General features: G+C 41.7%; 1 protein-coding gene across 5 annotated transcripts in view; it reads right to left on the bottom strand.

Moving 5' to 3' along the window:
- Nucleotides 1-13,962, bottom strand: part of LOC126355184 (venom carboxylesterase-6-like) — a 345,553-nt gene that overhangs the window by 88,781 nt on the left and 242,810 nt on the right. The window contains exon 4 of one of the 5 annotated variants that reach the window (XM_050005400.1): nucleotides 7,515-7,700. The exons of the other annotated variants lie outside the window; for them this stretch is intronic. Coding sequence (XP_049861357.1) covers nucleotides 7,515-7,700 — 186 coding nt within the window. The remainder of the gene's footprint in view (nucleotides 1-7,514; nucleotides 7,701-13,962) is intronic. 5 annotated transcript variants of the gene reach the window in all.

The raw sequence follows: 13,962 nt of genomic DNA, 5'->3' as shown, positions 1-13,962 counted from the left end.
AGAGAAGCTAACAGTTTCGGTCACTATAAAATTCCACCAGAAAGTAAATCCATCACAGTTATTAATTTAACAAAGTTTTTCAAAGAACGACTCCAATCTATTTATGATGTTTATCATACACGTCCAAGTAAAGTTGTGACCTATAGCTTGTTATCTGAAGAGACACCCATATATAATAAGCATATCGAGAATCAAATTAATATTTGATTATGTTGAGAAAAAAGATGTAATGGACATCTATTTCGAGGGAACAGAAATAGAGATAAAAGAACCAGTGCAATGAAGGAAAATGTGTCTATTATTGGCACATGAAATTTTGGGCACTGCAAAAAAGCAAGAGAAATTACTTACATAAAATTTAAATGTTCTGCAGCTACAAGAAAGAATACAGCAAGTGCCGTAGGTACATGAATGATTACATGATAGATAGAGATATACAGTCTGTGCCCGTTTTGTCGAAGAAGTAAACCAGAAAATTTGCAAGTTTCCAAATAGAACCATATTGGATTTGGTACAGTTGTTAAACTCGATTTAGTTATGAAATAACTTGTAGTGCGACACTGTCGAAAAAGGAGAAAAAACAACAGCTGCTCCGGTCCAGTCTGCGCACAGTACAGCTCCTACTCAAAAAAACTGTATATTTGTCGTCCAGAAAAAACATACGGCCTGAAAGTTAAAAAGGCTGTTGCCGATAATCTTCCATCAAACTTACGTTTGGAGGCTATCACAAGTGAGAAAATTTAAAAAGACCATTTAAAATCCTTGTTCGTGAATGTTGTTGATACAATGTCGCAAACAACCAGAGCCGGCAGCTGTGTCCAAGCGCAAGCGGTTCTAGGCGCTTCAGTATGGAGCCGCGCCGCTGCTACGGTGGCAGGCTCGAATCCTGCCTTGGGCATGGATGTGTGTGATGTCCTTAGGTTAGTTAGGTTTAAGTAGTTCTAAGTCTAGGGGACTGATGACCTCAGATGTTAAGTCCCATAGTGCTTAGAGCCATTTCTGAAATAACCAGAATTTTATATTACAGTGTGATTCATAGAGTGCTCAAGAGCACAGCCTCTAGTAAATGTTTCATTGAATGCCTGATCTTTCCATCGAAAACAACATAACACGTATATCCTTTGGAAGCATGTTTTGTTCCGGCAATATGAAATCTATGGAAGAAGGACAACAGACTGTTTGAGGAGCCTCTGCAGTGACATCGACACTAAATAAAGTAACAAAATTTTCATAATGAAAATGCATTCTCCTATAAGCAACAGTCTGCTGTCTGCTCGTGTATCAGCCGCCGCTTCAAAAACCTAGCAAACAGCTGAATACAATGCTCCCATACACGCTGCTGAATTCAAGAACGTGATTTAAGTGGCATCTCATTTAGCAGCTCAAGAATGTAGCTCTGAGGATTCCCGAGTTATCCGTTTGTGATTCTGCATATTGTTTCATGCTTTTTTGAGGAACTTCACGTACATGTTTTAAGTACAATAGAGGGCAAACTAAGAATAACACAATCGAATAGCCGGCCGGTGTGGCAGTGAGGTTCTAGGCGCTTCAGTCTGCAAACGCGTGACCGCTACGGTCGCAGGTTCGAATCCTGCCTCGGGCATGGATGTGTGTGATATCCTTAGGTTAGTTAGGTTTAAGTAGTTCTAAGTTCTAGGGGACTGATGTCCATAGATGTTAAGTCCTATAGTGCTCAGAGCCATTTGATCCATTTGAACCACAATCGAATGCTTCAACCATTGTAACCACAGTGGTATGTAAAGCTCCTAAATGCAACTGGAGCACCGCGTTCCTGTTCAAGCTGTGAGACCTCCCTCGTAAATGCTCTCATTCTCAAACGCTGGATAAGTATAGTCTGAGTATTTTTGCATGCCTTGAGTTAGATGTCTCAGGATATACACAGTTTACAAAAGTAATACTTATCCTAATGTTCTAACATTCAACATAAGATTACAGCTCTTAATAAATGGTTATGACAACATTTTAAATTTCGTAATTCGGTCAACAACTGAACGAAATATTGAAAATCATTATTTTTTTGTTTTCTTTTCCGCCTCTAGGCAAGCAATCTGCAATCGGGGCTGGGTGACCGTGACCCAGGTTTGATTTTTAGTTATATAGATAGTCTTTAATTAGACATAATACAATGCACTAATCTACAATGTTTGACAACGATTTCTATTACTGTTATGGCATCTCAATTTGAAGTTTTGTAACCTTTTTTTTCGAACGTTTATGATTTCTCTTCATTCAGAACACTGAATGAAAGTTAATTTGGATAAGAATTTTGATTCTTGCACAAGACCCTAAATGGGCTCTTGAACATATTGCAGAACAAATAGTAAATACGGAAACATGGCCCCTAACAAGGAGGGTTAGTCAAATGAAAACCGAATACCTGCGACAACAGGATCATGGAATGGGGCATCATTTTGCAACAGGATGATTATTATCGACAGCATGCTGACTGCCGGAGGGGAAAGGGCCGAGCCAACTGTGGAAACATCCCACATGTCACCCGATAAAGAAATTAAAAGCTAGGATGTTTCCACTCCCGGGTCTGCTGTTTGTCCTCGGGCAGCTGGATTGTTGTCAGATGGAAGCATCCTGTTTCACGGTAGCGCCTGCCCCCACACTGCCAGTCTGATCGAGGCTACAATTAAGATATTTAGTTGGGAAACACTGCAACATCTTCCGTAGAGCCCTGATGTTTCACCGTGTGATTTTAACATCCTTGACGACCTGAAGAAAGGCGTCCGCGGAAGTGGTTTCGGTAGGAAGAGAAAGAGCACAGTGAGTGCGGTTGTGGATCCGTCAGTGGCCTACCGCATTCTATGAAACAGGAAGTGATCGTCTCGTCTCCCAGTGGGATAAATTTGCGTGTGGTTATTAGTTTTTAATGGAAACATTGCAAGAGCCCGTTGCGGGGGGTGATCGGTTTTCATTTGACTACCCCTTATAATACGAAGGTTGAAACTTAAATAGTGGCAACTATTTATTCACAACCGATACAAAAGAGTTACATGTTTGCACTTATTACTGTCCTTCAAAGTAGTTACCAGCGTTGTGTAGAACCGTTGCCAGCTATGTGGAAGACGTAGTACACCGTAAGCAGAGCCTATTCTGTTGATCGTCCGAATGGAGCAGTCTACTGCCTGTCGAATCTCTGGAACAGTTCTGAAGCAAATGGCACGAAGCCAAAACAGAAACACCAGACCAACGAATGGCGTCATTATGGGTCGCCGTGAAAGTCGAAAGTGCGCCAGAGCCCCAGTATGGTGAAAGTTATGGTGATTTTCGGGTACGGCTGTGATGGTGTTATCCTAACGTATTACGTTCCTCCACGGCAGCGTCAATGCAGCGTATTAATGTTCGTTTTTGGAGCATCACCAGCGACCATCTTCGCACAACAAAGGTGACACTTTCTGCGCAACCCACCCATCATTTGCACGACAATGCGCGGACGCATACAGCACAAGCTGTGGCTGCTCTATTCGGTCGATGGGAGTGGGAAGTACTGTACCATCCACCATACTCCCCGGACTTAAGTCCTTGTGACTTTGATTTGATTCCGAAGATGAAGGGCCGGCCGGTGTGGCCGAGCGGTTCTAGGCGCTTCAGTGTGGAACCGCGCGACCGCTACGGTTGCAGGTTCGAATCCTGCCTTCGGCACGGATGTGTGTGGTGTTCGTAGGTTAGTTAGGTTTAAGTAGTTCTAAGTTCTAGGGGACTGATGACCTCAGATCTAAAGTCCCATAGTGCTCAAAGCCATTTGAAGATGAAGGAACCACTTCGTGGCATTCGCTTCAGAAGTGTTCCAGAAATTGGAAAGGCAGTAGACCGTTCCATACATACCATCAACAGAACAGGTTCTGCTAACGGTATACTACTTCTTCCACACCGCTGGCAACTGGTTCTACACAACGCTGCTGACTACTTTGAATGACAGCAATAGGTGCAAATATGTAACTCTTTTTTATCGGTTGCGAATAAATGGTTTCCACTATTTAACTTCCAACCCTCGTATATTATGGTTTAATGCTTTCTGCAGGGTGCAGATTAACATTTTACAGCTTTTCAGTCTACTACGTGCATCAAAACTGCTTCCGATCTCACAGAGGAGGACTTTGTTGAGATGTGACTACATTTATCAAGAAATTTCGCTAACCAATTTATAGTTTTGGTTGTTGGGTCAAGCTGATTCAAAGAATAAAGTAGTCGCCAACGTGATAGTTGGTTTGCACATAGCAATTCTTTATTATATGTAGCCCTAATACTTGAAATGTTCCCTTGCCTTCCTCAGTGGCGGTGGATTAGCCGAGCGGTCTCAGGCGCTGCAGTCATAGACTGTGCGGCTGGTCCCGGCGGAGGTTCGAGTCCTCCCTCGGGCATGGGTGTGTGTGTTTGTCCTTAGGATAATTTAGGTTAAGTAGTGTGTGAGCTTAGGGACTGATGACCTTAGCAGTGAAGTCCCATAAGATTTCACACACATTTGAACATTCTCTTCCTCAGTGGCTGCTGTAGCCCGTTCTAGCAACAGCCATACATTGACGTGGCGTTGGAAGAAAGATATTAGCCAACGTGTTCCTCACTACCAAATTGCAATGACGAACGAAAACAAGACATTTCTGTTCTCTGTGTTGCATTGCTAAAGACTAATGTCTCTGAATGCCAGAAAATATTTTAATATTGAAGCCAGTCGTTACCTGAAAAGCAAAATTTTCGCTCATCAGCTACAAGATAACGCTATGCAATCTAAGAAGACAAAAAAAAAAAAAAAAAAAAACGACAGAACCCTAAGGGATTATCCGAACAGAACGGAACGGAAATGGGTAAATCTGATGTATAAGTGTAGTCAAACAAGTGATTACATTTCCAGGGAAATTGGATAACTTATTCAAGAGGATGAGCTTCAAAAATTGAGCAACTCAGTAATGCGTTGGTCCACCTCTGGCATTTATGCAATCAGTTATTCAGCATGGTATTGATTGGTAGAGTTGTTGTGTGTCCTCCTACCCTGTCGTCATGCCATATTGCCTCCAATTAGCGCTGGTGATCGTCAAAATTCCGAGCTGGCCTGAGAGTCCTCCAAACATTCTCAACTAGATCCTTGCCAGCGAACGTAGAGCTTGGCGAGCACGAAAACAAGCAGTAGAAACGCTTGCTATGTGCGGCTGGGAATTATCTTGCTGAAATGTAAGCCCAGGATGGCTTCCAAAGAAGGTTAACGGAACGGGGCGTAGAATATCATCGAAGTACCGCTGTGCTGTAAGGGTACGGCGGATGACAACCAAAAGGATTCTGCTAAGAAAAGAAATGGCATCGCAGACCGTCACTTCGTGTGGAGTGCGACTGTCAGATTGTTATCCCACTGGTGTTCGGGACTCCTCTAGACTAATGTTCGGCCTGGAACCTCATTGACTTGAGTAGAAGTGTCTTCAGTGATGCGTCCTGCTTGGAACTGAGCCCCGATAACCAGTGAAGGAGTGTGAGGAAAACCCCGCCGGTAGCGGTGGGAACCAACCTGACTGTGGCCCGCCACAAGGCCCGACAGCCAGAGGTGAGGTCTGAGGTGCCACTTCTTTTCATAGCACGTCCTCTTTGGTTGTCATCCTCGGCACCCTTACAGACCGCAGTACGACGATAATCTGCGCCCCATTTTGTTGACCTTCATCTAGAGCTTACATTTCAGCGTGATAATCCCCGCCCGTACGCAGCGTGAGTTTCCAATACTTGCAAAACCCTACCTCGTCCGGAAAGATCGTCAGATCTCCCCCAGTTGAGAACGTTAGGAGCGTTCTGGCCAGGGCCCTCCAACCATCTCGTGATTCTGACGATCTAATGCTCCAATCGGACAGAATTTGGGTCAATATACCTCAGTAAGACATCGAGAAACACTGTCGAGAGAGTGTATTATGAAGATTCCGCCAGTGAAGTTCGATAATAACGCCATTCTTGAAGTCATACCTCTTACAGCATTGTCAAGATAACATAATATCAGTAGGCTCCAGGTTATATTACATTATTTTTCTTGAAGTATGTATCAAAGTACACATCTTACTTTGTACAGCTCAAAGCTGTCAGTGCGGCGGCGCGGTTCTTTCCGTCTCTTTACGACGAACCTGCCCCTACCTGTGAACAATGTCTCAGCAGATCACCAGTAGGGAAGCCGAGCGAAACCTACTGCACTTCGATGTGAACCAGGCTGCAATTAAAGTCACTAATCTACGTTTCGGGAGAAAGTTTTCATATGAAACGAAAGGTTGGAAATTCTGTCCTTAATTAATGTATTCCGAAACTTAGGTGAAAAAGTATCACTGCCAAACGCGTGCCAGTCTTAACACAGTCACTCACAATTCCTTTCACTCACGTTAACGAGTTTATGGTGTTCCATTTCCCAAAAACGTAATAGCTACAAAAATACTGATTGTTTTTGATTGAGAATGCTCGGCAAATATTAAGTCTGTCGGTACCTAATGCAGTCACAGTTTTTAGCCATCGACCTGCTCAATACGCGACGCGGAATATATGTCTTTTCTCGTCACAAAATTCACTTAAAAATTCCGAAATTTCTCCACGCCCATCGGAATAATTATGGCGTCACTTTACCACACTTTTGATGTATGAAACACTGCTAGATCCGACAACTTATCGTTTCCATCGGAACTACTATTACACACGTCCGAACTGTTTCATGGCTAGGCTCCCACTCTTCTATAGGATACTCTAAGTGTTCCCTACCAGCAGAGAAAGGTGCGCTAAGAATATTGGTTTACAATTGGTCAGTTTACTCAACAACCAATAGCAAAACCACATTCTCCCACGTCAATCCGCGCTTTTCATCAATAACCAAATCGCAAAATAGTAAACCTAACGACTGCACTTTTTACCGACATAATTGTCTAATATGCTGAAGTTTTGTTTATGCATAAAGTTATTTACTATTGTTATTTATACCTGAATTACTTTCCCTTTACCATAAACTTACTTTACCAATCTATTCTACAAAAATCCCCTTTTGTCCATATCCATACTTCTTCGAAATGTTCCCACACTAAATCCTACTACATAACTCGTTAAACAATTATCTGCATATTAACCTTAAACGACACTCATGCATCATTCGTACTGCTAAAACACGTTTATAACATTTTACACACACAAAAAGACATAATAATACTTCATGAAAATACTAGAACTGTTCATGAAAATCATTCTTTTACTTTAGTGCACTCTAGTGGGCACAATCGAAACTAAAATCACAGTCCCCCTATCCAATACTGTCCTCTAGCGGCTGATACATAAACTTCGTCCGCGTCCAGTCTTGCGTCACCATCTCTCATTATCCAGCTCTGAGACACATCTCCCACTTAACCGCCTCCAAGGCAGGGTCGTTATACGGCGCTACGCCTCACCAGATTAATTTTGCTTAAAGTTGTGGGTCACTTTAAATATCGCATAATCCTGTATGCCTTCCTTAGTGCACAGGCAGAAAGACACTGGGCCTAACATACCTTTGGCCAGCGGAGACAGCATGAGGTAGTGAGTACTGGCACCACCAGCGCTCTCTCCAAAGATGGTGACGCTCCCAGGATCGCCGCCGAACGCTTCAATGTTCTCTTTAACCCACCTAAGCGCTGCCACCTGGTCTTTCAAGCCATAATTTCCAGGAGAAGCCTCATCGCCTGTACTCAGGAAGCCTGAAACAACAAAGTACATTTGTGGTGCATAAATAAAGCTGTAGAATTGTAGTAATGTCATGTACCTAATCTCATATCTGGGATTGATCGCACAGTACGTCACGTCTCTTTTGTTTCGAGAACGAAGAGAGATAAAGAACACCATTCTCGGCAAATGATAACACGCCAAAGAGGACGCATTTTTTCTTGTATTTAATCCTCTCATCGAAATCGACGCCTTTATTATTGCCCTGCAATTCACAGTTAAGTGTCTGGCAAAGGGTTCATCGAACCACCTTTGAGCTACTTCTCCACCGTTCCACTGTCGAACAGCGCTCAGGAAAAACGAACACATAAATCTTTCCGCGCAAACCCTTATTTCTCTTATTTTGATGATCATTTCTCCCTATGTAGGTGGATGCCAACAAAACATTTGCACACTGTTACTGGAGAGATGGTACTTGAAATTTCATGAGAAGGTCCTGCCGCAAGGGAAAGCGCCTATGTTTTAATGGCTGCCACTCCAATTCGCCTATTATATTCGTGGAACTGACTTCCTTATTTCGCGATAATACAAAATGGGCTGCTGTTCTTTCAACTATTTCGATGTCCTCCATCAATTCTCTCTGATGATGACCCCACATCCCACAGCACAACTCCAAAATAGTGAGGCCAAACGTAGCGTAAGAAATCTGTTTAGTAGGCCTATTACATTTTCAAAGTGTTTTGACAATAAATCACACCCGTTGGTTTGTTTTACCCACAACATTATTTATGTGCTCGTTCCAGTTTAAGGTATTCGTAATTGTAATCCCTAAGCGTTTCAGTTGAGTTTACAGCCTTTAGGTTTGTGTGATTTATCGTATAACTGAAATTTAGCGTATTCTTTTTAGTACTCACGTGATTTAGAGCTAATTGCAACCTTTTGGACCATACAGATATCCTATGTAAATCATTTTCCATTTCTTTTTGATCATCTGATATCTTTACACGACGGTAAATTATAGCATTATCTGCGAACAATAAGAAGGCTTATCAGATTGTCTCGTATTTTATGTATGTCAGGTACAACAGCAGGCCTACAACACTGCCTTGGAGCAATCTGTTTTACTCGATGACTTTCCGTCAGTTATTACGAACCGTGACCTTTCTGACAGGAAATTACGAATCCAGTCACACAACTGATACGATACTCCATAGGCATGCAATTTGATTAGAGGTCGCTTGAGTGGAACATTGTCAAAAGCCTTCTGGATATCAAAAAACATGGAATCTATTTCACGTCCCCTGTCGGTATCACTCATTACCTCTGAGAATAAAGATCTAATATTTTCTGAATCCTTGTTGGCTTTTTGCCAAAAAATCCTTTTTTCCCCGAGGTGTTTCGTAAGTTTTCGAGTACAGCGTATGTTCCAAAATCCTACAGCAAATAAACGTTAGTAATATGCGTCCGTAATTCAGCGGATTATTTCTATTTACTTTCTTGGGTGTTGGTGTGACTTCTTCAATTGTCCCGTGTTTGGGTGTTGATCTTGCGAGCAGGCGGTTGTACACGAGTATGATTATTAAGAATGGACCTATTGTATCAGCATACTCTGAAACGAATCTGACTGGTATACAGTCTGGACCGGTAGCCTTTCCTTTGTTAAGTGTTTAAACTGCTTCGCAACATCGATGATATCTACTTCTAAGTTACTCATGTTGGCAGTTGTTCCTACGTCAGCCGAAACACTGAAAAGTGTTTCTGTAATAGAACGATATACTTTTTAATGGGATATGAAAACTTTCTGAAGGACGGGTACAATCATACTGCGTTTGTTAAAGTTAGCGTTGAAACTTTTCGCTATAATATCGAGAATATCCGAGAACATTGCGGAGTAAACATCGCCAAGTTGAGCTCTCATGGGAGGCTCCGTAGTTGCATAAAGGTTTCTGACTGTTTATTGTTCCCACAAAAGCTGTTTAGTTAAACGTAAGCAAGGGTATACATTTGCATATTTGAAATAATTCTTCCCAAGTACCTCTCGTTGCACTAGATGTTAGCAAACAGTTAAAGTCACTAAAATGCGAGGGGAAATCAAATGAAAACCTTAAATATTTCTATTGATCGAAAGTGGAAAACAAGAGTATCATTTTTCGACATAGTCTCCTTGTCATTCAACACTTTCTCAAGCGCGCAGGTAGTGTATTCATTCCTCTGTAATAAATTTCTTTTGGTCTTCTGTGCAGGCACTCAATGTACCGACTGTCGAACCTCTTTACTAGAACGAGGTTTCTTTCCTACCATCGCTTCTTTGAATGGTCTTTGGGTACGAGGTATAGTAAGTATGATGGATGTAGAAGAGTATCAAAGTACAGGTTGTCAATGGTTGCAAATGCTGCTTGGGCATTATAAGGCCGAGCACTTTCATCTTGCAAACTGACACTTACACCCAGAAGTCTACGTTATCTTGATCTTATTGTAGGTCGAAGTTGAAGTTGATTTTTATCGTATTGAAATATGACGCACTGTTGATGATGTTTCCCCTAAGTATGTAGTTTCAAAGACAAAGCCTCGTTCATCCCTAAAAAGAGTCAGCAAAACTGTTCTTGCAAATGACTGCAGCCAGAACTTCTTGCGTTTTGTTAATGAATGGAGTCATTTCTTGCTTGCCCTCTTTGTTTCACGTTGCTGGCTGTATACTTAGGTTCCGTCTTCTGCTTCAAAGCGCCGCAAAAGTCTTTCACAGACGTCAACGCGTCCCTCTTTCAGTTCTGGAATGAGGTGCCGTTGCACCCACCATGCAGACACTTTGCGAAACTTATGCACTTGATGAATGATCTGATATGCTGAACCATAACAAAGTTTCAGATTTGAGGCTGTTTCACCCACCATGACATGGAGATTTTCCATCACAATCCCTTCAGCTATTGCAATGGTCTCTGTTGTCAAAACGTGGTGTGGGTGACCCATGCGTTGAGCTTCTGTCACAGAAGTCACGGCATTTCCGAACTTTCTACTCCACTCATACACTGCTGCAGACATGCAACACTGTGCTGGAATTCATCCACTGATGGCTTTCGATAGATTTTGTAGCTTCACTGTTCAGAAAACGTATGATAGCATGCTGCTCCTCCTTGGTGCATGTCATAAGCGGGACAGCAATTTTGAATTAGTGCTGTGGCAGCGTTTAGCTTATCTGTAGTATTCTGTTTCCTGTAAGGGAAATTTCTCACATCACTGGTTGCAGTCCTGTTAATTTATAAACAATGGCGCGAGATGTCGAGTTTTAATTGCGCTTTTAAGGTTTTCCTTGACTCCCCATTGCAGTACAACGTTGGGCGAAGACAAAATACGTTTCCTATTAGAAACATGGTCCTTTCTTCTTCGTGCATATAACAACAGAGTGTGGTACGAGTGCATCACTCGGCTGTGTTTTTACTTCAATACCCGAGTCCGGACGCATTGCCATTCAATTAGAGAACATTTCTCTGAAGCAGTCGCGAAAAGTTTCAAGAATAACGTAAGCTAGAGCTCTCGAATTCTGTTCACAAAGCATGATGTTCCAGCTGAATCACATAGTACTCGTTGTTTGTAAGAGCTAAATGAAACAATCACAAAGGCCTCCACTTGTGTCGGAAACATCTAGAAGAGTTAACAAGCTTACATAACTTCCACAAGTTCTGCTGCATATAGAGTAATGTGCCGTAACATTTAACATAAGTGGCGTCTGGCGTACTGTAGGTCCACACTTCAAATCCAACCACCAGCGGTTTATCGAAGGTTCTAGAAATATGTCATTTCTGTTATGTTTATGTATTCAGGGATATTCGATTTGTGTATAAATAGTAGCAGTCTGACAGCAAGGGGAAACTATAGCAGTAATTTGCCCGAGGGCATCCAGCTTTGCTGTATGGTTAAATGACGATGGCGTCCTCTTGCGTAAAATATTCCGGAGGTAAAATAGTCCCCCATTCGGATCTTCGAGCGGGGACTACTCAGGAGGATGTCATTATGCGGAGAAACAAAACTGGCGTTCTACGGATCGGAGCGTAGAATGTCAAATCCCATAATCAGGCAGGTACGTCAGAAAATTTAAAAAGAGGAATGGATAGGTTACATTTAGATGTAGTGCGAATTACTGAAGTTCGGTGGCAGGAGGAAAAGGACTTCTAGTCAACTGAATACAGGGCTATAAATACGAAAACAAATAGGGTAATGCAGGAGTAGGTTTAATAATGAATAAAAAAATAGGAACACGGGTAAGCTACTATGTACAGTGCTGTGAACGCTTAATTGTAGCCGAGATAGACACGAAGCCCACGCCTACCACAACAGTACAAGTTTATATGCCAACTAGCTCTGCAGATGACGAAGATATTGATGAAAGGTATGATGAGATAAAAGAAATTTTCAGATAGTGAAGAGTGACGAAAATATAATAGTCATGGGGGAGTGGAATTCGGTAGTAGGAAAGGGAAGAGAAGGAAAAATAGTAGGTGAATATGCAATGGGGGTAAGGAGTGAAATAGGAAGCAGCCTGGTAGAGTTTTGCACAGAGCATAACTTAATCGTAGCACTTGGTTCAAGAATCATGAAAGAAGGCTTGTAAGAGGTCCATAATTAAAGAATTTGTTGCTAGCGCACTCGAGCTGATGTAATTTCGATGTATTGCTCACGCGCTGACTGCGATATGTAAGCTAGAAGAGAATCTGAGACCAAAGAGTAATATTGACTGCAGTAGGAACTTGTGTAGCAGTAGGAGTAAGTTGTTACTAGCGTGCAGTCGTGTCTGGTGTATCGTGTTGGCTGGGCCGGTCGTGTGCAGCGATGGCGGAGCCTGAGCGTTGTAGGATAAGGTAAAAGCAGCCTCGCGCATATGTAGTTTTGTTACATCAAGTCCCATGTAAATGTTTTAAAAAAATCTGTTAATAATAATCTTTCTCATAAGATGTAACTTTTGACATTCATCTCAATTTAAAGAATTCACTAATTTCTCTAATCCTTGGCCATCCAGATTATTGAAAAGAAAAATCAGTTCTTTCCTTTTATATAAGACAAATCTATCAGCCAGCATTGCACTTAGCTGCGCCAGGAAAATTTCCTATAGGAGCAGATATATACGCGTTATCCGGCGATCTAATTAACGTAAGATTTTTCAGTTTATTCAGAATGATGTATCAGGGCCATGACGCAGTATTGCTGACGTCCAAAATTTACCACGTTAAATTGACTGTCGATTATTGAAAGGTTATAAGTGACCCACATTTTTTTATTGAGAGATTAGTCACATTTTATTATTCATACGTTACGCAATTTTCCTGTTGGTAGGTTATACTGAATGTGAACGACATAATTATATTTTTTACTGTTGAGAGATTTAGGAATTTTTCTGTTTTGAGGGTACACTAAATGAGAATATTATTCATATTATTTTATTTTGTGGGGAGGTTACAGGCTCTTTACGTGGAAGAGGCCTGGAGACACTGGAAGGTTTCAGATAGATTATATAATGATAAGACAGTGATTTAGGAACCAGATTTTAAATTGTGAGACATTTCCAGGGGCAGATGTGGACTCTGATCACAATCTATTGTTTGTGACATGCAGATTTGAACTGAAGAAAAAGAAAAAAAGGTGGGAATTAAAGGAGGTGGCACCTGGGAAAAACGGAAAGAACCAAATGTTGTAGAGAGTTTCAGGGAGAGCATTATAGAACAATGACAAGAACGGGGAAAAGAAATGCAGTAGAAGAGGAATGGGTAGCTTTGAGAGATGAAACAGTGAAGGGAGCAAAGTATCAATTAGGGCTGGTAGAAATCCTGGGGTAACAGGAGAGATATTGAATTTAATTGATGAAAGGAGAAAATATAAAAATGCATTAACTAAGCAGGCAAAAAGGAATACAAATTCCCAAAAATGAGTCAGACAGCAAAATGTCTAAGCAGGAATGGCTAGAGGACAAATGTAAGGATGTGGAGGCATCTATCACTGGGGTTAAGATAGATAATGCTTACAGGAAATTAAAGACACCTTCGAAGGAAACAGAACCACTTGTATAAATATCAAGGGCTTATGGAAAACAAGTTCTAAGCAAAGAAAGGAAAGCAGAGCGGTGGAAGGAGTATGTAGAGGGTCTACACAAGGTCAATGTACTTGAGTATAGTATTATGGAAATGGAAGTGGACGTAGATGAAGATGAAATGGGAGATATGATACTGCGTGAAGAGTTGGACAGAGCACTGAAGACCTAAGGCGAAACGACTCCCGGGGAGTGGACAACGTTCCATTCGAACTATTGAT

Source organism: Schistocerca gregaria, chromosome 3 (genome assembly GCF_023897955.1).
Source record: "Schistocerca gregaria isolate iqSchGreg1 chromosome 3, iqSchGreg1.2, whole genome shotgun sequence".
In the NCBI taxonomy this organism is placed as follows: Eukaryota; Metazoa; Arthropoda; class Insecta; order Orthoptera; family Acrididae; genus Schistocerca; species Schistocerca gregaria.
Note: the sequence above shows the minus strand (reverse complement) of the source record. Positions and strands in the feature narration are given on the sequence as shown.